At 37.2% G+C, this 22,424-nt stretch overlaps 2 protein-coding genes across 2 annotated transcripts; both read left to right on the top strand.

Annotated features, from left to right (window-relative positions):
- The first annotated feature begins 2,974 nt into the window (after nt 1–2,974).
- LOC119783796 (hyaluronan synthase 1-like) lies at nt 2,975–6,638 on the top strand. Its single transcript, XM_038285479.1, has 5 exons — nt 2,975–3,074; nt 4,055–4,744; nt 4,856–5,081; nt 5,181–5,313; nt 5,407–6,638. Exons 2-5 carry the CDS (start codon nt 4,061–4,063, stop codon nt 6,080–6,082), a joined length of 1,719 nt encoding a protein of 572 aa, XP_038141407.1. The 5' UTR covers nt 2,975–3,074; nt 4,055–4,060; the 3' UTR covers nt 6,083–6,638.
- A 1,876-nt stretch (nt 6,639–8,514) lies between these two features.
- LOC119783795 (hyaluronan synthase 1-like) lies at nt 8,515–10,668 on the top strand. The gene is made up of 4 exons (XM_038285478.1): nt 8,515–9,198; nt 9,308–9,533; nt 9,645–9,777; nt 9,872–10,668. Exons 1-4 carry the CDS (start codon nt 8,515–8,517, stop codon nt 10,545–10,547), a joined length of 1,719 nt encoding a protein of 572 aa, XP_038141406.1. The 3' UTR covers nt 10,548–10,668.
- Nucleotides 10,669–22,424: the final 11,756 nt, after the last annotated feature.

Consider the following 22,424-nt stretch of genomic DNA (forward strand, 5'->3'; position numbering starts at 1 on the left):
CGCCACCGGGCCCTCTGACCACCATCAGTAGACAATGCAGGTGAAGTGTCTTGCCCAAGGACACAACTACACTGAGAGTCGGAGTCGGGGCTTTAACCGTCAACCCTTCGATTTCAGGGCAAACTCCTACATCCAACGCCACTGTCGCCCCATTAACAATGATTCTCTCAGGTGTTGAAATACTTTATATATATATATATATACAGGTGCTGGTCATAAAATTAGAATATCATGAAAAAGTAGATTGATTTCAGTAATTCCATTTAAAAAGTGAAACTTGTATATTATATTCATACATTACATACAAACTCATATATTTCAGATGTTTATTTTGTTTAATTTTGATGATTACAAATGACAACAAATGAAAATCTCAAATTCATCATATCAGAAAATTAGAATATTGTGAAAAGGTTCAAAATTGATGGCCCCTGGTGCCACACTCTAATCAGCTAATTAACTCAAACCACCTGCAAAAGCCTTTAAATGGTCTTTCAGTCTAGTTCTATAGGCTACACAATCATGGGGAAGACTGCTGACTTGACAGTTGTCCAAAAGACGACCATCGACACCTTGCACAAGGAGGGCAAGACACAAAAGGTCATCGCTAAAGAGGCTGGCTGTTCACAGAGCTCAGTGTCCAAGCACATTAATAGAGAGGCGAAGGGAAGGAAAAGATGTGGTCGAAAAAAGTGTACAAGCAAGAGAGATAACCGCACCCTGGAGAGGATTGTGAAACAAAACCCCTTCAAAAATGTGGGGGAGATTCACAAAGAGTGGACTGCAGCTGGAGTGAGTGCTTCAAGAACCACCACACATAGACGTATGAAAGACATGGGTTTCTGCTGTCGCATTCCTTGTGTCAAGCCACTCTTGAACCACAGACAGCGTCAGAAGCGTCTTGCCTGGGCTAAAGAGAAACAGGACTGGACTGCTGGTGAGTGGTCCAAAGTCATGTTCTCTGATGAAAGTAAATTTTGCATTTCCTTTGGAAATCAAGGTCCCAGAGTCTGGAGGAAAAGAAGAGAGGCACTTCATCCACGTTGCTTGAAGTCCAGTGTAAAGTTTCCACAGTCAGTGATGGTTTGGGGTGCCATGTCATCTGCTGGTGTTGGTCCATTGTGTTTTCTGAGGTCCAGGGTCAACGCAGCCACATACCAGGAAGTTTTAGAGCACTTCATGCTTCCTGCAGCTGACCAACTTTTTGGAGATGCAGATTTCATTTTCCAACAGGACTTGGCACCTGCACACAGTGCCAAAGCTACCAGTACCTGGTTGAAGGACCATGGTATCCCTGTTCTTAATTGGCCAGCAAACTCTCCTGACCTTAACCCCATAGAAAATCTATGGGGTATTGTGAAGAAGAAGATGCAATACACCAGACCCAACAATTCAGAAGAGCTAAAAGCCACTATTAGAGCAACCTGGGCTATCATAACACCTGAGCAGTGCCACAGACTGATCGACTCCATGCCACGCCGCATTGCTGCAGTAATACAGGCCAAAGGAGGCCCAACTAAATACTGAGTGTTGTACATGCTCATACTTTTCGTGTTCATACTTTTCAGTTGGCCAACATTTCTATAAATCCTTTGTTTTTATTGGTCTTCAGTAATATTCTAATTTTCTGATATGATGAATTTGAGATTTTCATTTGTTGTCATTTGTAATCATCAAAATTAAACAAAATAAACATCTGAAATATATGAGTTTGTATGTAATGTATGAATATAATATACAAGTTTCACTTTTTAAATGGAATTACTGAAATCAATCAACTTTTTCATGATATTCTAATTTTATGACCAGCACCTGTATATATATATATATATATATATATATATATATATATATATATATATATATATATATATATATATATATATATATATATATATATATATATATATATATATATATATATACATAAAATATATATATATATATACACATATTTTTTTTCTTCTGCAGTTTTGAACAAGAATCACCAGGGGGAAGCATTTCGCCATGGAACACCCTTGTGGAGACATGTTCATGGTCAAGGACACCACAAAGTTATTACTTGACATCATCTTCTAGCAAAGCATATCAGCAGGAATGCTGGCAAAGACATACCTGAGTCTTGCTGGATTACAAAATCCAGTTAAGTTGCATTTCAAATAAAGAAATTTATTTATTTTTTTTTTGTGCAAAATATTTCTGAGAGATTTTCCCGCATGTTGCATATCCCAACAAATCTGTTTCATCTTTAATTCCAGAGAAACTAATTTACAGTCACCTCTGCGTGACTTAAAAAAATCAGTAACTTGGGATATCAAGAACCTCTGCTTTCTTAAATGTTTCTTTTCAATATAAAAATGACATGAGTCAGTTTTACATTGCTTTTTTTTTTAATTAGTAAAGAAGAACGAATCATGTTTTGTCAAACTTGGGACATTTGTAGAACTAACTTGCCTTCCATCTACATAAAATCTGTTGCTGATTTTTGCTGAAAGGTCCGTATGTCTACCTGCTTTTTCGGTCGCATCTCTTTTTAGAAAAAACTGTAGTTTCTCATCCAATTAAACATCTATTATGTAAGTTGTCAGCGAACGAGAGAGAGAAAGAGAGAGAGGGAGAGAGAGAGAAATCACAGCGATGAAAACGCTCTGAACACACAGCTGAATCCCTTATTATTGAATTAGCTTGCAAGTTCACATTATCCTTCAGAAAGTTAAATATATATATATATATATATATACATAAAAGAAAAAAAAATATATATATAGACAGATAGATAGATAGATGATAGCTAGATAGATAGATGGATAGATAGATAGATAGATTATTTTCAAGTTATAAACGGTCACCATGGATAGTAAAAAAACAAACTTAGCTTATCACTCCTTGAACCAGCCCCTCTTGACGCAAGGCTGACTAAGAGGGGCTGATTTAACTGAATGGGAGACAAAATAAAAACCCCTCCCATCCAGAAGATAGAAGCCTTTCAAACCTGCCAACTTCAGACCAAAGGCAACCTAACTAAGAAGAACAACGGTTGTGCGAACCTCAAAGTCAAAGGAATCTCAAAGAAGGTAAGCAAAAGAAAAAAAATACCACGTGGGATAATAATATATTTACAAGACGCCTAAGTAGTTGAGTCCTTCTTTATATTTAGATTTATATATATGCTTTTTTAGCTGTTTTCTTGAGGTAATATATATATCTATATCTATATATAGATATATATATATATGATACATTTTATATGTATTTATATTATATATGTTTTATAGATATTTATTTATTATATATTTATAACCAAAATATTGAAGAACACAACTTTCCTTTCATGACTGGAGTAAGGGGTGCAAATAATCTAAGCAAACCTTTTTTTTTTACCAAACATTTTTTATATTTAATAAGTTTTCATATTTTATTATTAACTTCCATTACCAAAATCAGAGCTAATGTGATAAAAATATAAAAACAGCAAAAAATATTTTTTATAATGGGTGGTGGTGATTGATGGTTTTATATTATTCAATTAGATTTTCAAAGTTTTCATATTTTATTATTAACTTTAAGTACCAAAATTGGAGCTAATGTGATTTAAAACATAAAAACAGTAAAAAAAAAAAAACAATTGTTATAATGGGTGGTTGTGATTGATGGTTTTATATTGTTCTATCAGATTTTCTCAGCTCATAGCCTATGCTAGTTTTATACAATGTATGGTAAAACCGTTTTACACTCATTTGGGGGGTAAATATTTAAACTATTGTCTCTGGGTTGTGAAATGCTACTGCCATCAGTTGGTATTTTAAATGATTCTGTTTGAGTGCTTAAATGGTAATTTCAGCAGATCACCACTTGTCTTTGTCTCAAATATTTATAAGCCCTAAGTGAGAGCAAAACTCAGATAAAAGCTCTGCAAACTGTTTTAATGCTGTCAGTTGATCATACTATATCAGAAACCCATTTTCAGGCTTCCTAATTTGAAAAACAAATGCAGTTGAGATTTTTAAAGACTTTTTGATAGAATAACAAACATGCTGTATGTTTTGTATTGCAGAAGAAAATGAAGCTGAAAAATTTATTAAAGAAGCTCGGCACAATCCTACGAGCCATTTTTACCTTCCTTTTTGCTTTGGCGGTTCTGGGAGTCATGGTATGGGCCTATGTGGCAGGCTTCCAGCTGGCTACATCCAAGTATGGGATCATTTCTTTTGGTTTTTATGGAGTCCTGCTCTCTCTTCATGTTCTGGTCCAAAGTCTGTTCGCCTTTGTTGAGCATCGGCGGATGAAAAGTCGCACAAAACCATACAGCTTCACTAAAGAGATTGGATTTACTATCTCTGCTTACCAGGAAGATCCCAATTACCTCAGAGAGTGCCTCAACTCTGTCAGGGCCTTGAAGTATCCCCCGGAGTTGATGCGTATCATTATGGTGATAGATGGCAACTCGGACGATGACCGGTACATGATGGACATGTTCAGGGAGGTTTTCTCAGACCAGGATCCAGGTTTTTTTGTTTGGAAGAACAACTATCATTCATGGGATCCCACAAAAGCTGAGCAGGATGAAGAAAGTGGGTCAGGAAATGGTGCTAACTATGTAATCGGTGAGGATCCTCAGAGAAAGGAAGTGGAGCACCTGATCCAGACCAAAAGGTGTGTGTGCATCATGCAAAAGTGGGGTGGCAAGCGAGAGGTGATGTACACCGCATTTAAGGCACTTGGATCATCAGTTGACTACATCCAGGTATGAACTTTTCTCAGATCCCAAAATGTATTTCTTAAGATCTTGAGAAAGGTAAGGTAGTTTCAATTTTTAAATGTTAACCATTTTTCTTAAACTCTTCTGGCTCTTCAGGTGTGTGATTCTGATACCAAGCTTGACCCGTTGGCCACTGTAGAGCTGTGCAAGGTGTTGGAGAGCAACCCACGTTATGGTGCTGTTGGAGGAGACGTGATGATCCTTAACTTGAAAGACTCTTATATAAGCTTTATGAGCAGCCTCAGGTACTGGATGGCTTTCAACATTGAACGGGCCTGCCAGTCCTTTTTCAACTGTGTCTCCTGTATTAGTGGTCCTCTGGGTAAGGAAATCCATTGCCATTAACAATAAAGAAATATCATTTTAAGTACTAATTCACCTCTGTAGAAACCTGACAAACTGTTCTTGTCTTTTTATGTAGGTTTGTACAGGAATGACCTTCTCCAGCAGTTTCTTGAATCCTGGTACAATCAGAAGTTCCTGGGAAGTCATTGCACATTTGGTGACGACAGGCATCTCACCAACCGTATTCTGAGCATGGGCTATGCCACAAAGTACGTCATTTTTTGCACTATCTAAACAAAAAGAGCTCAAATGTTAAAATATATATAGTTAACTGTAAGGGTTTTTTATTTCTTGTGTCTTAGGTACACGGCACGCTCAAAGTGCTACACAGAAACACCTGCACAGTTTCTTCGCTGGCTCAACCAGCAAACTAGATGGACCAAATCCTACTTCCGTGAGTGGCTCTACAACGCCATGTGGTGGCACAAGCATAACCTCTGGATGACCTATGAGTCCATTGTCTCAGGCATTTTCCCTTTCTTTGTCACGGCCACCATCATCCAATTGTTCTGGACTGGCTCACTGTGGGACATCCTTTGGGTTCTCTGTTGTATTCAGCTCATTGGGCTGGTGAAAGCAGCATACGCCTGCCTTCTTCGCAGAAATGCTGTGATGGTCTTCATGTCGCTCTACTCATCCTTGTACATGACCAGTTTGCTGCCTGCAAAGTACTTTGCCATTCTCACAATTAACAAAAGAAGCTGGGGGACATCAGGAAGACGGAAGATTGTTGGTAACTACGTCCCTCTGCTTCCACTGTCAGTGTGGGCCGCTGTCCTGTTAAGTGGTTTTGGATACACGATTTACAGGGAAAGTCAACAAGACTGGTCAATGCCTGCCAAGATAACGGAGACTAAGTTTCTTGTTTTTGGATCAGTGGCTTACTTATGTTACTGGCTGTTTATGATATGTCTCTACTGGGCTTGGTTCCACAGGTTATGCAGGAAACGTAGCCAAAGCTACTCTCTTAATGTGTAGATCTAAAGACATAATTCAACAGATATAAATTAATTTATTGTATTTATTTTTACAGTGCAAACTTAATAGGGAAAACAAGGACATCTCCTTTTTTTCAAATGTTTGGAATAAAATACAAATAATGTACTTATACTGAGATGCTTTAATGCATTTAAATGCATCTAAACTGAAGTTTGTGGGTTTATGCAATACTCAATCTGTCTTGAATAGGTGACGACAAAACAGACTGTCTGTTATAAGATTTTTGTTCGTAATATTTAAATCAGGGGAGAAGTGATTATTTGTAGAAAGACTTAATTTAATTATTTAACTACTGTCCATGAATTATAGCTGTGTACAAATTGGGAAGAATTAAGACGTCTTTTTTTTCATTGCACTGAATGTTGTACTGCATCTTTGTATTTTTGCACATTTACTTGAAACTTATTTATTACACTGTGAATATCCAAGCAGAAGAAGCCTGTTACAAATGCACTTTTGTCATAGAATTTCATGAATTGATGTAATTATTTGTGACATTGTTCTCATGGCTGTTCTTGGCTGTAAATATTTTGTATTGTGAAACTATGATTTCTTTTTTGATGAAAGAATATAATATAATAAACTTTTGTGAAAAAAGCACATATTTGCAAATTGATTCAATAGACTGAATTGATTAAAAAAAAGGACAGACATACTTTTCTGGCAAATTTCCAGTGTTAAGATGATGTAGTAATGATGGTAAAGGTATGGTGTATAGCCTCACCTGTTCTAAACATATACATGGTCAAACTCCCGATATATAAATGTATCCCTTTATTGTCCCACGATTGGGAAATTCACTCTCTTCATTTGACCCATCCCCTTGGGGAGCAGTACGCCACCATTGGGGGGCGCCTGGGGAGCAGTGTGGAGTTAAGGTTTTGCTCAAGAACTGAGAGCGTAGGCAGTGGGGGATCAAGCCGGGTACTTGCAACCTTGTCAGATCACAAGCGCACTGCTCTAACCACTAATCCAACACTTCACATATGATTATGCTAATAAAAAAAAACAAAGGAAAAAATAAGATAGCATATGAAGAGTCACATATTCCTTTTAAAAATAAATGCAAGATTATATAAAATAGGAAAACAATGTATGCCTTAAGGACAACACATCATTGATTTCTGCCGTAAAGATGCCTGATAGATGTTAACACAATTACATTTCCAGTCCTATAATTTAAATTTGGAAGGCAACATAAACAGCGAGATACATACCGATTCAGACATTATTGGCAGTATTACTATGGGCAGGGAGTTCAACATGCTTATTGGCCTGCTTTCAACAAACCCTTTTCAACAAGAGAGCCTCCTGTAATTTAAAAGCAAACTTTATTGATCTCACAGTTAAGAAATGTACTTGTGACATCAGCTCAATAGTCATAAAGAAGGAGCCAAAAGAAGGAAAAGGTGCATGGGGTATATACAGTGCATACAGTGGTATATATATATATATATATACTTAGATTGATAGATAGTTAGAGAGATCGATTTTTTTCAGTTATAAACAGTCTCTATGGACAGTAAACAAAAAACAAACTTACCTTATCACTCCTTGAACCAGCCCCTCTTGACGCAAGGCTGACTAAGTGGTGCAGATTTAATTGAATGGGAGACAAAATAAAAACCCCTCCCATCCAGAACATAGAGCCTTTAAAACCTGTCAACTTCAGACCAAAGGCAACCTGACTAAGAAGAAGAACGGTTGTGCGAACCTCAAAGCCCAAGGAATCTCACAGAAGGTAAGAAAAACAAAAAACTACCATGTGGGATAATAACATATTTACTAGAAGCCTAAGTTGCTGAGTCTTTATTTTTATATATATACACTTTCCTTTCATGATTAGAATAAGGGGTATAAATCTTAACCAAACACTTTTAATATTTAATAAGTTTTCATATTTTATTATTAACTTCCAGTACCAAAATTGGAGCTAATGTGATTAAAATATAAAAACAGTAAAAAAAAAAATTGTTATAATGGGTGGTTGTGATTGATGGTTTTATATTGTTCTATCAGATTTTCTCAGCTCATAGCCTATGCTAGTTTTATACAAATATGGAAAAAGCATTTTACACTCATTTAGGGGGTAAATATTTAAACTATTGTCTCTGGGTGGTGAAATGCTACTGCCATCAGTTGGTATTTTAAATGATTCTGTTTGAGTGCTTAAATGGTAATTTCAGCAGATCACCACTTGTCTTTGTCTCAAATATTTATAAGCCCTAAGTGTGAGCAAAACTCAGATAAAAGCTCTGCAAACTGTTTTAATGCTGTCAGTTGATCATACTATATCAGAAACCCATTTTCAGGCTTCCTAATTTGAAAAAAAAAAAAAAATGCAGTTGAGATTTTTAAAGACTCTCTGATAGATTAACCAACCTGCTGTATGTTTTGCATTGCAGAACAAAATGAAGCTGAAAACTGTATTAAAGAAGCTCGGCACAATCCTACGGGCCATTTTTACCTTCCTTTTTGCTTTGGCGGTTCTGGGAGTCATGGCATGGGCCTATGTGGCAGGCTTCCAGCTGGCTACATCCAAGTATGGGATCATTTCTTTTGGTTTTTATGGAGTCCTGCTCTCTCTTCATGTTCTGGTCCAAAGTCTGTTCGCCTTTGTTGAGCATCGGCGGATGAAAAGTCGCACAAAACCATGCAGCTTCACTAAAGAGATTGGATTTACTATCTCTGCTTACCAGGAAGATCCCAGCTACCTCAGAGAGTGCCTCAACTCTGTCAGGGCCTTGAAGTATCCCCCGGAGTTGATGCGTATCATCATGGTGATAGATGGCAACTCAGACGATGACCGGTACATGATGGACATGTTCAGGGAGGTTTTCTCAGACCAGGATCCAGGTTTTTTTGTTTGGAAGAACAACTATCATTCATGGGATCCCACAAAAGCTGAGCAGGATGAAGAAAGTGGGTCAGGAAATGGTGCTAACTATGTAATCGGTGAGGATCCTCAGAGAAAGGAAGTGGAGCACCTGATCCAGACCAAAAGGTGTGTGTGCATCATGCAGAAGTGGGGTGGCAAGCGAGAGGTGATGTACACCGCATTTAAGGCACTTGGATCATCAGTTGACTACATCCAGGTATGAACTTTTCTCAGATCCCAAAATGTATTCCTTAAGATCTTGAGAAATGTAAGGTAGGTTCAATTTTTAAATGTAAACCATTTTTTAAACTCTTCTGGCTCTTCAGGTGTGTGATTCTGATACCAAGCTTGACCCGTTGGCCACTGTAGAGCTGTGCAAGGTGTTGGAGAGCAACCCACGTTATGGTGCTGTTGGAGGAGACGTGATGATCCTTAACTTGAAAGACTCTTATATAAGCTTTATGAGCAGCCTCAGGTACTGGATGGCTTTCAACATTGAACGGGCCTGCCAGTCCTTTTTCAACTGTGTCTCCTGTATTAGTGGTCCTCTGGGTAAGGAAATCCATTGCCATTAACAATAAAGAAATATCATTTTAAGTACTAATTCACCTCTGTAGAAACCTGCAGAAACCTGGCAAACTGTTCTTGTCTTTTTTTATGTAGGTTTGTACAGGAATGACCTTCTCCAGCAGTTTCTTGAATCCTGGTACAATCAGAAGTTCCTGGGAAGTCATTGCACATTTGGTGACGACAGGCATCTCACCAACCGTATTCTGAGCATGGGCTATGCCACAAAGTACGTCATTTTTTGCAGTATCCAAAAAACTAGAGCTAAAAATATATAAATATATATAGTTAACTGTAAGGGTTTTTTATTTCTTGTGTCTTAGGTACACGGCACGCTCAAAGTGCTACACAGAAACACCTGCACAGTTTCTTCGCTGGCTCAACCAGCAAACTAGATGGACCAAATCCTACTTCCGTGAGTGGCTCTACAACGCCATGTGGTGGCACAAGCATAACCTCTGGATGACCTATGAGTCCATTGTCTCAGGCATTTTCCCTTTCTTTGTCACGGCCACCATCATCCAATTGTTCTGGACTGGCTCACTGTGGGACATCCTTTGGGTTCTCTGTTGTATTCAGCTCATTGGGCTGGTGAAAGCAGCATACGCCTGCCTTCTTCGCAGAAATGCTGTGATGGTCTTCATGTCGCTCTACTCATCCTTGTACATGACCAGTTTGCTGCCTGCAAAGTACTTTGCCATTCTCACAATTAACAAAAGAAGCTGGGGGACATCAGGAAGACGGAAGATTGTTGGTAACTACGTCCCTCTGCTTCCACTGTCAGTGTGGGCCGCTGTCCTGTTAAGTGGTTTTGGATACACGATTTACAGGGAAAGTCAACAAGACTGGTCAATGCCTGCCAAGATAATGGAGACTAAGTTTCTTGTTTTTGGATCAGTGGCTTACTTATGTTACTGGCTGGTTATGATATGTCTCTACTGGGCTTGGTTCCACAGGTTATGCAGAAAACGTAGCCAAAGCTACTCTCTTAATGTGTAGATCTAAAGACATAATTCAACAGATATAAATTAATTTATTGTATTTATTTTTACAGTGCAAACTTAATAGGGAAAACAAGGACATCTCCTTTTTTCAAATGTTTTGAAATAAAATGCAAATAATGTACTTTATGCTTTAATGCATTTAAATGCATCTAAACTGAAGTTTGTGGGTTTATGCAATGCTCGATCTGCCTTGAATAGGTGACGACAAAACAGACTGTCTGTTATAAGATTTTTGTTCGTAATATTTACATCAGGGGCGAAGTGATTATTTGTAGAAAGACTTAATTTAATTATTTAACTACTGTCCATGAATTATAGCTGTGTACAAATTGGGGAGAATTAAGATGTCTTTTTTTTTCATTGCACTGAATGTTGTACTGCATCTTTGTAGTTTTGCACATTTACTTGAAACTTATTTATTACACTGTGAATATCCAAGCAGAAGAAGCCTGTTACAAATGCACTTTTGTCATAAAATTTCATGAATTGATGTAATTATTTGTGACATTGTTCTCATGTCTGTTCTTGGCTGTAAATAGTTAGTATTGTGAAAATATGATTTCCTTTTTGATGAAAGAATATAATATAATACATTTTTGGGAAAAAATGCACATATTTGCAAATTGATTCAAGAAGCTGAATTGTTTAAAAAAGGACAGACATACTTTTCTGACACATCCAGTGTTAAGACGATGTAGTAATGATGGTAAAGGTATGGAGTATAGCCTCACCTGTCCTAAACATATACATGGTCAAACTCCTGATATGAAAATGTTTCCCTTTATTGTCCCATGATTGGGAAATTCATTCCCTTCATTTGACCCATCCCCTTGGGGAGCAGTGGGCTGCCATTGTGAGGCTCCTGGGGAGCAGTGTGGGCTTTAGGTTTTCGCTCAGGAACCCAGAGTCGAGGCTGTGGGGATCAAACGAGTACTTGCAACCTTCTCAGATCACTAGGCCAACACTTCCCATATGATTATGCTGATAAAAAAACAAAGGAAAAAAAGCATATAAAGAGTCACATATTCATTTTTAAAATAAATGCAAGATAATATGAAATAGGAAAACAATGTATGTCTTAAGGACAACACATCATTTATTTCTGCTGTGAAGATGCCTGATATATGTTAACATATATCAGGCATATATTTATGTAAGGCAACATCAACAGCGAGATACACACCAATTCAGTCATTAAGATAAGATGAGATAAGATTAACTTTATTGTTCCAAAGGAAATGATTAGGGTATAGACACTGGCTGCTACATAGTCTGAACTATATGCCACACTTCATTGACATATAAGAACATTGCTATAATATTCCATTATAAGACAATAAATAAATAAATGTTACATTACATATTATTGGCTGTAATACCATGGGCAGGGAGTTCAACATGCTTATTGGCCTGCTTTCAACAAACCCTCTTTTACCTGGACAAAGCAGGCAGCATTGTGATGATTATGTTGTTTTAATTTCTCTAGTCAATTTCATGTTATTTTTGCCAAATTGAATTCATTAGATATTGCATGAGACACAGATAGAGGCCTAAACAATCGATTTGAAAGTTTTTGAAAAATGAAGAATTGAGTGTCAAAAGATTCTCCTGTTATTTGACGATAGACTTTATTGATCTCACAGTGAAGAAATGTACTTGTCACATCAGCTCAATAGTCAAAAAGAAGGTGCCAAAAGGAGGAAAAGGTGCATGGGATATATATATACCATGGTATAGAAAGTCAAGGTGGTGAAGAATATAAATATTTCAGATTTCATCTTGACAACATGCTGGACTGGAGATGCAACAATCAGCAGTGTTGGGAAAGTTGTCTTTCTACGTGAACTAGTTCAAAGTTCAGTTCACACATTTTAAAATGAACTAGTTCAGTTCATAGTTCATAATTCAAAATTTTGAACTAAGTTCACAGTTCCAAAAAATGAACTAGTTCAGTTCTTTTTTTTTTCATATATTGCTCAATTACACCATAGCCTACTGTAGAACCACAGACAGCAATTATTTTATCAGTTGTAACACTGAAACTGTGCGTCAGATTTCATTTTCATATCCAGTTTTGAATCCTTATCCAACCAGGGTTTACATTAGCATTGAGGGGACAGCATTTCCCCATTGTTGCTTTAACGCTTTGTTGCTGTCCATTCACTTCACACTAGTAGCAGCTGCAGCTTTCACCCCTACAGTATATTCTCAAAAACATCAGGAAAAATGTGCTGCTTTAATGGTCTTTTTTATGAGGAATTATTAAAAGAAAAAAAGGAAAGTAGTCTTTAAGGTGCAAATGTTTTTTAATTTTAATATTTTTTTCAATTTGAAATTCCATTTCAGTACATACTAAAAAGGAATCCTGGAAAATTATACCAGGCAGGTTTAACAAACAAGTTACATGAATAGTAAAACCCTCAAGAACATTTTACTAACACAAGCTGAGGGACCAGGCTGAGGTAGGAATTTAAGGTTACTGAAGTGCGGATTTTTTTACTGAAAGCCGGCGGGCAAAGTTTGCAGAGAAATGTAAGATTGTTGCCATCATCCTCACCGACCACCTGGTCATAAACCTGTTTTAAGTGATCATACTGCTGCTTTTTCGCATCCACGGTCGCCTCCATGCTGCTGTGGCTTCCACGCTGCATTTTGTTTTGATGACGCACGCGGCTGTAGGCTACGACATTGGTAGCTGGTGTTGCCAGATTGGGTGTTTTTCCCCGCTACATATTATGGCCTGTTTACGGTGTGATTTAGCCGGGGTTTCGCCTGGAGGGCTCTATAGAAATTTGGCAACCTATTGAACGGAGTTGAACTGAAAGAGCGTGCCGTTCACAGACACCAGAAAGAACGAGTTCACAATAACGTTCATCAGGCAGTAATACAGTACGTTCAGTTCACGTTCGCCCAAAATATGAACGAGTTCATGAACTTTCGTTTAATGAACGCATTCAGGCACAACAATGACAATCAGATCATCTCAAGAGAAGACCATAGTTCTTGATCAAGTGTTTGCCTTAAATTGGTGAATGTACTATCTGCTGGGAAATGCTCTCAAACCTCTTCTGCCGATTATGAAATGAAGGATGTCTTAAAAGAAACCTATAATATATACAAAAAAGCCTTGTCATTGTTTTCATGATACTTCCATTCAACAGCAGAAGATTTCTGTCAGAGGTTTCTTCTGATTCTCTCAATACTTCAAGAGATCTATATTGTCCACAGAGCTTACTGCCCAAAGAACAACGGAAAAGAACGAACATCCAAAAAAGAAATGAACAAAATAGAAAGCTCCTTTACCATCTAAGAGTGGAAGTGTGTCAGAAGCAAATACAATGATATGAAAGCATACAGCTAAAAAATAAGACCAAAAAAAACTATAAACAGCAATAAAATATCTAAAAGGTAGAATAGTTTGTACACATTAAAGAAAACCAAGCCTAAAAGAAGAAGCAGTCTGCAGCAGGCCTGTCCTGTGGGCGGAGCAGAAGGCTGATGTGTGTGTATGGGGGTGCTCCTGTTCTGTTCAGGTGAGAATAATTTTCACTATTTCACCATAAAACTCAGGACTGTTTGTAGCAAAGCAAGAACGTTAAGATGCTTTTTGTTTTCCAATTAGGCTGTAATTAGTCTTTGTATCAAATGTAAAGTGTTAATTAAGCTTTCCATAAAGTTAATGGCAGAATTAATTGCTTATCATTAGCAGAGGTGGGTAGTAACTAGTTACATTTACATGAGTCACATTTTAAAAAGTGCTATTTTTAGGGGTATTTTACTGCTGTTATGTTATCCCTTTATTCAACACAATTAGTCCATATAAGAAAAAATATTTCTTGACTAATACTATTGCAAAGTATTGATGCTCTTAACTGAATGAAATGTTAGGCCTATTGTTACTCCTCTAGAGATAATCAAGGCTCAACGTCGTTCTTTTGGTTTTAACAGCCATTTATTGTGGACACGTCTTACAAAGCCCCAAAAAATGCCGTCAGAACTAAGAAGGGAAACAGAACCCAAATTAGCTCAAAACAAATATAAAGCTTTACACAAATAAATATAAGTAAAACAAAGTCATACCTCATTGGCCGCATAAACTCCAGAGGAATAAAGATAACTTATAAAGCTTTTCTTAGAAAATCAGTCTTAAAGCTTTCTGGTGAAACTTCTTGAAGAAACGTGCAAAAAAAAGAATTGTGAATCTTCCCATGGGCAACACGTGAAATGCGGAACAAAAAACATAGGTTCCTCCTTACATCTTAATGAGCTTTTTAACCAATGTACATAAACATACATTTACTGAAAGTTATTTATTTATTTATGATTGAACTTTTAATTTCAAAACTATTATGTATTAACTCTCGTTTTTAATTAAGTATTAGAATATTTAAATAAGTTGACTCTGATGGCAGCTACACTCCCACCAAATCACTTGTGATTTCCTTAATAACTTAAAAGAGTGTCTACCCTGCCTCCAACAATGTCACTTTCTTATGAATAGGTCTGTCCAAGTATACTTGTTTAGTCTGTCTCTTGCCATGGTTATCTAAGGAAGAGTCACTGATCAATAGCTGCACCTTTCGCACACATCCATCTTCACTTGGATAAACTGCTGTGACCTTAGCAAGTTTCCAGTCATTTCTTGGTGCTGGTTCATCTTTGATGACGACTATGTCATTGACTTTTGCATTTCTTCTTGTTTTCTGCCATTTTTGCCTTTGATGTTGACCCAACAAATATTTCTTTTTCCATCTGTTCCAGCACTCAGTGGCTAGGTATTGAAGTCTTTCTTTGACATAAAACGGGCCAAAACAAGCGCTCCCACGATGTGTGCATGGGGAGGTTGTTTCCATGCTCTTATTAGGCAGGTTTGCCATTTTCTGTTTTTCTGTTCCTTGTCTGGATTTCCTGCATTTGACACAGTTGTAGATATGGGATGATACTGCTTGACTACATCCAAGTATCCAAATGCCATTTGCTCTTATCTCATTTATTGTCATGCCCCGGCCCTGATGTCTCACACGTTGATGATAGTGATCAATCAGTAACCTTGTGATGTGGCTTGTCTTTGGTAAAATAGCTGGGTGCTTGACGTATGGATGAAGAGTAGCTTGCTCTAACCTACCTCCCACTCTGAGGACACCTTTGTGGTCGAGAAAGGGGTTGAGTCAATGGAGCTTATTTGTCTTGTCTTTCGTTAACTCCTTTCGGGACTGAAGCTCCTTGATCTCTTTGGAGAAGACTGAGCCTTGTACGATGGCTATGATCGCAAGTTCAGCTTCTTGTCTTTCTTCAAGACTTGTAGGTTCATTGGTTCTCTTTTGCTTTCTCTTAAACTATTTCCCAAATCTGATGAGCCTTGCAATAGCTTTGACTAGTCTTGACCAGCTGGAGAACTTCACAAAACGTTCCGCCAAAGAATCTATCCTTGGCAGCTTGTGGTTCTCAAATACTTTCCGTACTTCTGGGTCTTCTGATCCAACTTCTCCCACCTTAGCCTCTCCACTGGGTTGCTCACAATGTCCATCTTCTTTAACTTTAACGCCATCTTCCATTATGGAAATGAAACATAAATCCTCTTGAGAGAGATGAGAATCTTCCACTTTCTTTTCATTAAAATCAGATTTGAGAACTTTAATAACACTTGATGGCGTGAAAACTTCCTTGACCTGAGCGCGGCAAATAAAGTGCATCTCTTTAGTTAGCTGATCAGCTGGTGAAATGGGTGTCACTTCCTTAACAATTATCCTGTGACTACATCCAATAATGTCCCCATTGTCAACACAATGATCAACACCTCCGACTATTGTCCAGCCAAGATCTGTCCTTTGAGCAAAGGGCTCATTGTCGTTTCCTGACACAACTTCTCTTGGTGCCAATGCTTGCGAACAGTTATAACCTATTAACAAAGCAACATCACATTCAATAAGAGGGGCAATTTCTTCAGCCAGGTGCTCCAGGTGAGGCCATGCTCTTGCAGTCTTTGGTGTGGGAATATGGCTTAAATTGGCAGGAATAAAATCTCTAGTATATGTCATAGGAAGAGGGATTCTCTTTGAAGAGTAGAAACCTCTGATTTGTAGCCCCGAGAGCCTTTGACTTGGAACAACCATATCTTTAGATGACAATGTAGAGAGCTTTAAATGTACATCTCTCTTTTCTGTGTCCAGAGCATCTGCCTTTTCTCTGAGAACAAATGTAGTGTCGCTTTGACTATCCAGAAGGGCGTATACTAGCATTTCCTGTTCTGGATTGCTTACTGTGGATAACCAAACTGGAATCATTGTAGATGTGAGATTGCTCTTATCACCTTGGATAACACGGTTTGAGATTGCTTCATTTGATATTTCTTTACCTTGTTCTTTGGTTACTTTCACTTCACTCTGTTCTTTATCGCTGTCCCTGTTTCTTCTGGACTCTTTGTCTCATTCTTCGTGTAAACATGTTGGGTGTTTTCCCTTACAGGTGTTACAAATACCTCTTCTTTCACATTTTTTGGATTGGTGTCCAAAACTGAGACATCCAAAACATAGTCTTTTTAATTTTACAAACTTCACTCTTTCAGGTATGGCTTTCTCCATAAACTTCCGACAATTCTGAATGTTGTGATTTAATTTTTCACAGAAAACACATTTGTTTGTTTCTGTTCTCTCTTCTGTGCTGCTTGCAAATGCCTTAGCACCGACACTTTGAGCCTTTAAAGTTTTCACTTTCTCTGAGTCATTTGCTTTGAGAGCATGTAGCGATGTCACTGGGTTACATGCTATTTTAGCTTCTCTTGTGACAAAGTCAACAAAGTTGCTGAATGTTGGAAATGAACCTGTCTCCTCTTCAATCTGAATGACTATCCTATTCCATCTTGCTGTAAGCCAATCAAGCAACTTGTTGAGCATTCTCTGGTTCTCACTGCTGTCATTTAGAACCTCGAGACTCCTTATCTGAGACATTGCTGCTTCACAACCCCGGAGAAAATCAGAGAACTCTCTCAGTTCAGTACAGTCCTTTGTTCCAATTTTTGGCCATGATGAGAGCTTATCTCTGAAGGCCTTAGCAATTATGAAAGAACTTCTGTATCTTTCCTCTAGAATGTTCCAAGCTGACTGATATGCCGTGTCTGTTCCCAGCAGAAAGTAAGCTTCGATTGCCTTTCTTGCAGGACCACCAACATACTTTCGTAGGTAGTAGATCTTTTCACCCACTGGAATGTTCTTTCTTTCAATCAACATTTGAAAGGAAATTTTCCAGTCCTTGTATTTGATTGGATCACCATTGAAAACAGCAGGTTCAGGAACTGGTAGCCGGCTAATGCTGATGGTCTCTGCTAAAACCTTAGCTAGTACTGCTGTTCCATCTTCCTGTGTCGTAATGTTGGTAGGTTGCGCAATAGAGGTGTCTTGTGGCATGATGAAAGCTTGTGCTCTTGGATTGAGGTTTGAAGTTGGAAGCTTGGGTTCAGACTGGTTTACAACATTGTCTATACTTCTTTGTGATTGGCTCCTATTATGCAAAATATCTGATATTTCTTCATCACAGCTGTATTCCTGATCATAAACTTTCAGTCTTGCTTTAGCAGCATTCATTTGCTTTACAGTTTCTAAACGCTTAAGCTCTCTTCTTCTTTGCTCTAATAATCTTTGAGTTTCAGCATTTTCTGCTTCTTGTTTTGCAAGCCTTTCTTTGTTTTCTAATTCAAGCTCTTCAAGTTTCTTTCTCTCACACTCCATTTCTTCCATCATCTTTAGAGTGGCTTCCATGGCAGCCAGTTCTGCTGCTGCCTCTTGCCTTTTGACAGACAGCTTACTTGAGTGGCTTGAACGTACACTACTTGACTGTTTGGAACTTTGGTAACTTTTTGGAGTGCTCACAGAACTAGCTTCAGTACGGCCCAATGATCTCTTTTCTAGATCCCTATCATCTTCTTTTGCAGCCATATTTTCTTGGGCTTGCTTAATAATTTTTCTGGAAACTGCATAACATGTGTCCACTCTACGACGAGTATCTCTATCAGGTGTTTCAAAACTGCGCAGCTCCTCATAGACTTGCATCACTTCTCCTGATGTATGTTGAATTTGAACAATATGATTGTGCAAACTTGTTGTTATATGTGCTTCAAGTGCTCTTTTAGCTTGTTTAGCAGCAGTTTTCCATTTGTCATAACTGACCATGAAACGAGCATAAAGCTTGTTCATTTTTTCTTCATGCATCACTTGGCCTTTTTCAGTTAATTTTCTCTGTCTTGTGCTTTTCCTTAAGGCTTCTGCTGAAGCAGCTTCACTTGTGGTCACCTCTTCAGGGTTTCCTTTTTGTTGCACCTTCACAGCTTCAGTCATACAGTCTTCCTGCATGGCCATTTCACTGTCCATTTCGTTTATGTGACAAAGGTTTTCTTAAATCTAACTTAAAAATATTTCTATATTAAAATGTAGCTTCTAGCACTAACCTTTCATTTATAATTTTTTCCTTAAATGAACTTAAATTTAGTGTAACTTTAACTCTACTTAAATACCACCTTTTTATTTATTTATTTATTTTTTAAACTTAAATTATTTCTATCATCAGGATGAACTAAAATGTGGTATAACACCTTAAACAGAACAATAAATCTTCCTTCACTTGTTACAAAACACAGAAAAACTTTCATGTGAAACTAAATTATAACTTGCCTTTAAAGTACCTTATTTCACTCTTAAATTGTTAAAACTCTTGTAATAGACCTAAATAGCTTGGTAAAAATTACCGTGCTTCAAACAGAAAAAATTTCTTAAACTTCAGCTTGACTTTATGCAGCACTTATAGAGTCCCTTTCAAAGTTAGCAAGATTAATTCACCTCTTCACATTTAACTTATTTTAAACGTGTTACTTGGTGGTAAATTAAGCCCGCTGCACTCCTGGACATCTGCTGCCTTTGGTTCGGGTCATTTCAGCGTGTGGTCAGTCTTTCCTTTGATGCTAGAGAGTGACGTCACCCCTTAAGGAGCAGCTCCTTCGTCGGCTCTGCAGCGGCTGCAGGCTCCGCTCCCCTCTCTGCACTTCTCCAACCCGAAGCAGGCTGAGTTCTGACTGTTACTCCTCTAGAGATAATCAAGGCTCAACGTCGTTCTTTTGGTTTTAACAGCCATTTATTGTGGACACGTCTTACAAAGCCCCAAAAAATGCCGTCAGAACTAAGAAGGGAAACAGAACCCAAATTAGCTCAAAACAAATATAAAGCTTTACACAAATAAATATAAGTAAAACAAAGTCATACCTCATTGGCCGCATAAACTCCAGAGGAATAAAGATAACTTATACAGCTTTTCTTAGAAAATCAGTCTTAAAGCTTTCTGGTGAAACTTCTTGAAGAAACGTGCAAAAAAAAAGAATTGTGTCAATCAATCTTCCCATGGGCAACACGTGAAATGCGGAACAAAAAACATAGGTTCCTCCTTACATCTTAATGAGCTTTTTAACCAATGTACATAAACATAAGCATAAATTTACTGAAAGTTATTTATTTATTTATGATTGAACTTTTAATTTCAAAACTATTATGTATTAACTCTCGTTTTTAATTAAGTATTAGAATATTTAAATGAGTTGACTCTGATGGCAGCTACACCTATATCTACCATAAGTAGCTTCAGTGAACCAAAAACTGATTTGTTTTGACCAAACCATCGATACACTTAAATGTAGGGTTAAGTAACAGTTGTTGTTTGAGCAAAAGCTATGTTATTCAGTTAATCAGTAGCACACACACACACACACACACACACACACACGTATATATATATATATATTATATATATATATATATATATATATATATATATATATATATATATATATATATATATATATATATATATATATATATATATTAGTGCTGTCAATCGATTAAATTTTTTTAATCGCGATTAATCGCATCAATGCCTGAGTTAACTCGCGATTAATCGCATTTTAATCGCAAATTTTTTTTCTGATTGAAAATCATTTAAATACTCTCGATGACATACAAAAAATACATACAGGCTAGGTTTGTGCCAATGTTCTTTTTTTTAAATGAGAACAGGTCACAGACACTGATTTATGCCATAGAAACATATGGCAAGAAGATGGGGAGGCATGTAGCAAAAAATAACAAATATGTAGCCAAAAAAAAGGCCCTGAAAACAGGCTGATGTAAAAGACAGTCTTTACAGTTAATACAGTCTTTTGAACAAAGATAAGCATTTTACCCTACTGCTATAAAATGTAGTACAGTTAACATTAGATGTTAATTAACCAAGATAATAATGAACAATTTTCAATCAATACATCAAAATCAATAGACCGACATCACTAGATGGAGGTAGTCTATGCTCTAGAAAGTTACTTTTCAGCCTCTTAACAAAAATGAGAACACACACACACCCACCCACCCACACACAGACACACCCACCCACCCACACACACACACCCACACACACACACGATACCGACCTGTGGCGTACACAGACAGCAAGAGTACCGTAGCAGATTCCATTTCACCTCAGTAATCTGTTTTCTCAGCGTATTTCAGGTTGCTACTAGTTACCAGACACTCAACTTGTTTGTTGGTGGTGGGGCTTAAAGAAAAGGCACTAGCCCTACCCAGTGTATGAGCGTCTTTTTTCCTTGAGGAGCTCTGCTCTTGAAGCCTATGGAAAATGCATAGACTGGGGGAAAATAGCCCCGCCTTTCCGCAGGCTGCAGCGGGATGTACTTGGAAAATTTTACCATAAAACCACATAGCGTTAATCTCACGTTAAAAAAATTATCGCCGTTAAAATGGCCTCGCGTTACACGATAATTTTGACAGCACTAATATATATATATATATATATATATATATATATATATATATATATATATATATATATATATATATATATTTTTTTTTTTCTTTTTTTTTACAACAAATATTGGTTTAATAAGATTTATTTTGAAAAAGAAAAGTATTTCTTCTGTACAAATTTGTTATTTTTTTTATTTTAATCAACATGCAACATTTATGTTATAAATCAGAATTGATGATGAATTATTCTTTTATTATATATTATTGTCTCAGGAGCCCTTGTACTAAAAACTTAAAAAAAAAAAACTTTTTTGAAGCAACACTATTTACGTATCACCTCTGATTTTATCTTTTCTGACCAAAAAGGCCAGGGCCATTTTTTGGTTCAAGTCCAGCACTAATGATCTGTCAATATCCTCCCCTTGCAGAGTGCAGAGCTCTTCCCATGTAGTGGAGCTGAAACGGCCCTCCAAAGCTTTTCAATTTCTTTAGAATATATCCTCAATTTTCCTGTCACATCCTGTTCTTTTGTACAAGGAGGTTTTATACACAAACGGTGGTAAGAAATAAATTGCAATTAGGCATTGTTACTTTTAATAGATTGATCAATAAGGGGGACAAATTACCTTGAAAACATCTATTAGATTTTACTGATTTCAATAGAATAGAAACCCATGTTGGTTGTGATAACATTCCCAGCTCTGAGATCCAGCACTAACAGAATGTAGCATAAACACTGAAAATAAAAAATCAGTTTAGGAAAAAAGCTACTTGATCTAAGATGAAAAAAATTGTTTTGTTGGTTTGGCTTGTAACTAAGGGTTGTCCCCAAATTAACATTATTGCTACAAAGTAACAAATGTCTCTGGTTTCATAACTTTGGGTGGGGCAGCTTTATAGATAGTATTCAACTGACACATAAAAAAAGACATATGAACTATTTAAGATGGGATGTTTTTCTTGACACTTGGGAGGAGATTTTTTTAATTACCCTTTAGAGTGTGATAAAAGTATGAAAGTCACTTTTATAATGACGGAAAAAAAAAAAGATTTTCCACAGTGCATACAAATCACAT

Source organism: Cyprinodon tularosa, unplaced genomic scaffold (genome assembly GCF_016077235.1).
Source record: "Cyprinodon tularosa strain WSP-4 unplaced genomic scaffold, ASM1607723v1 ctg210, whole genome shotgun sequence".
Classification (NCBI taxonomy): Eukaryota; Metazoa; Chordata; class Actinopteri; order Cyprinodontiformes; family Cyprinodontidae; genus Cyprinodon; species Cyprinodon tularosa.

Coding starts and splice junctions, on each gene's coding strand:
- LOC119783796 (XM_038285479.1), top strand. CDS start 4,061: ATGAAGCTGAAAAATTTATTAAAGAAGCTCGGCACAATCCTACGAGCC. Junction 4,745..4,855: donor CATCAGTTGACTACATCCAG/GTATGAACTTTT, acceptor CTGGCTCTTCAG/GTGTGTGATTCTGATACCAA. Junction 5,082..5,180: donor CTGTATTAGTGGTCCTCTGG/GTAAGGAAATCC, acceptor CTTTTTATGTAG/GTTTGTACAGGAATGACCTT.
- LOC119783795 (XM_038285478.1), top strand. CDS start 8,515: ATGAAGCTGAAAACTGTATTAAAGAAGCTCGGCACAATCCTACGGGCC. Junction 9,199..9,307: donor CATCAGTTGACTACATCCAG/GTATGAACTTTT, acceptor CTGGCTCTTCAG/GTGTGTGATTCTGATACCAA. Junction 9,778..9,871: donor AGCATGGGCTATGCCACAAA/GTACGTCATTTT, acceptor CTTGTGTCTTAG/GTACACGGCACGCTCAAAGT.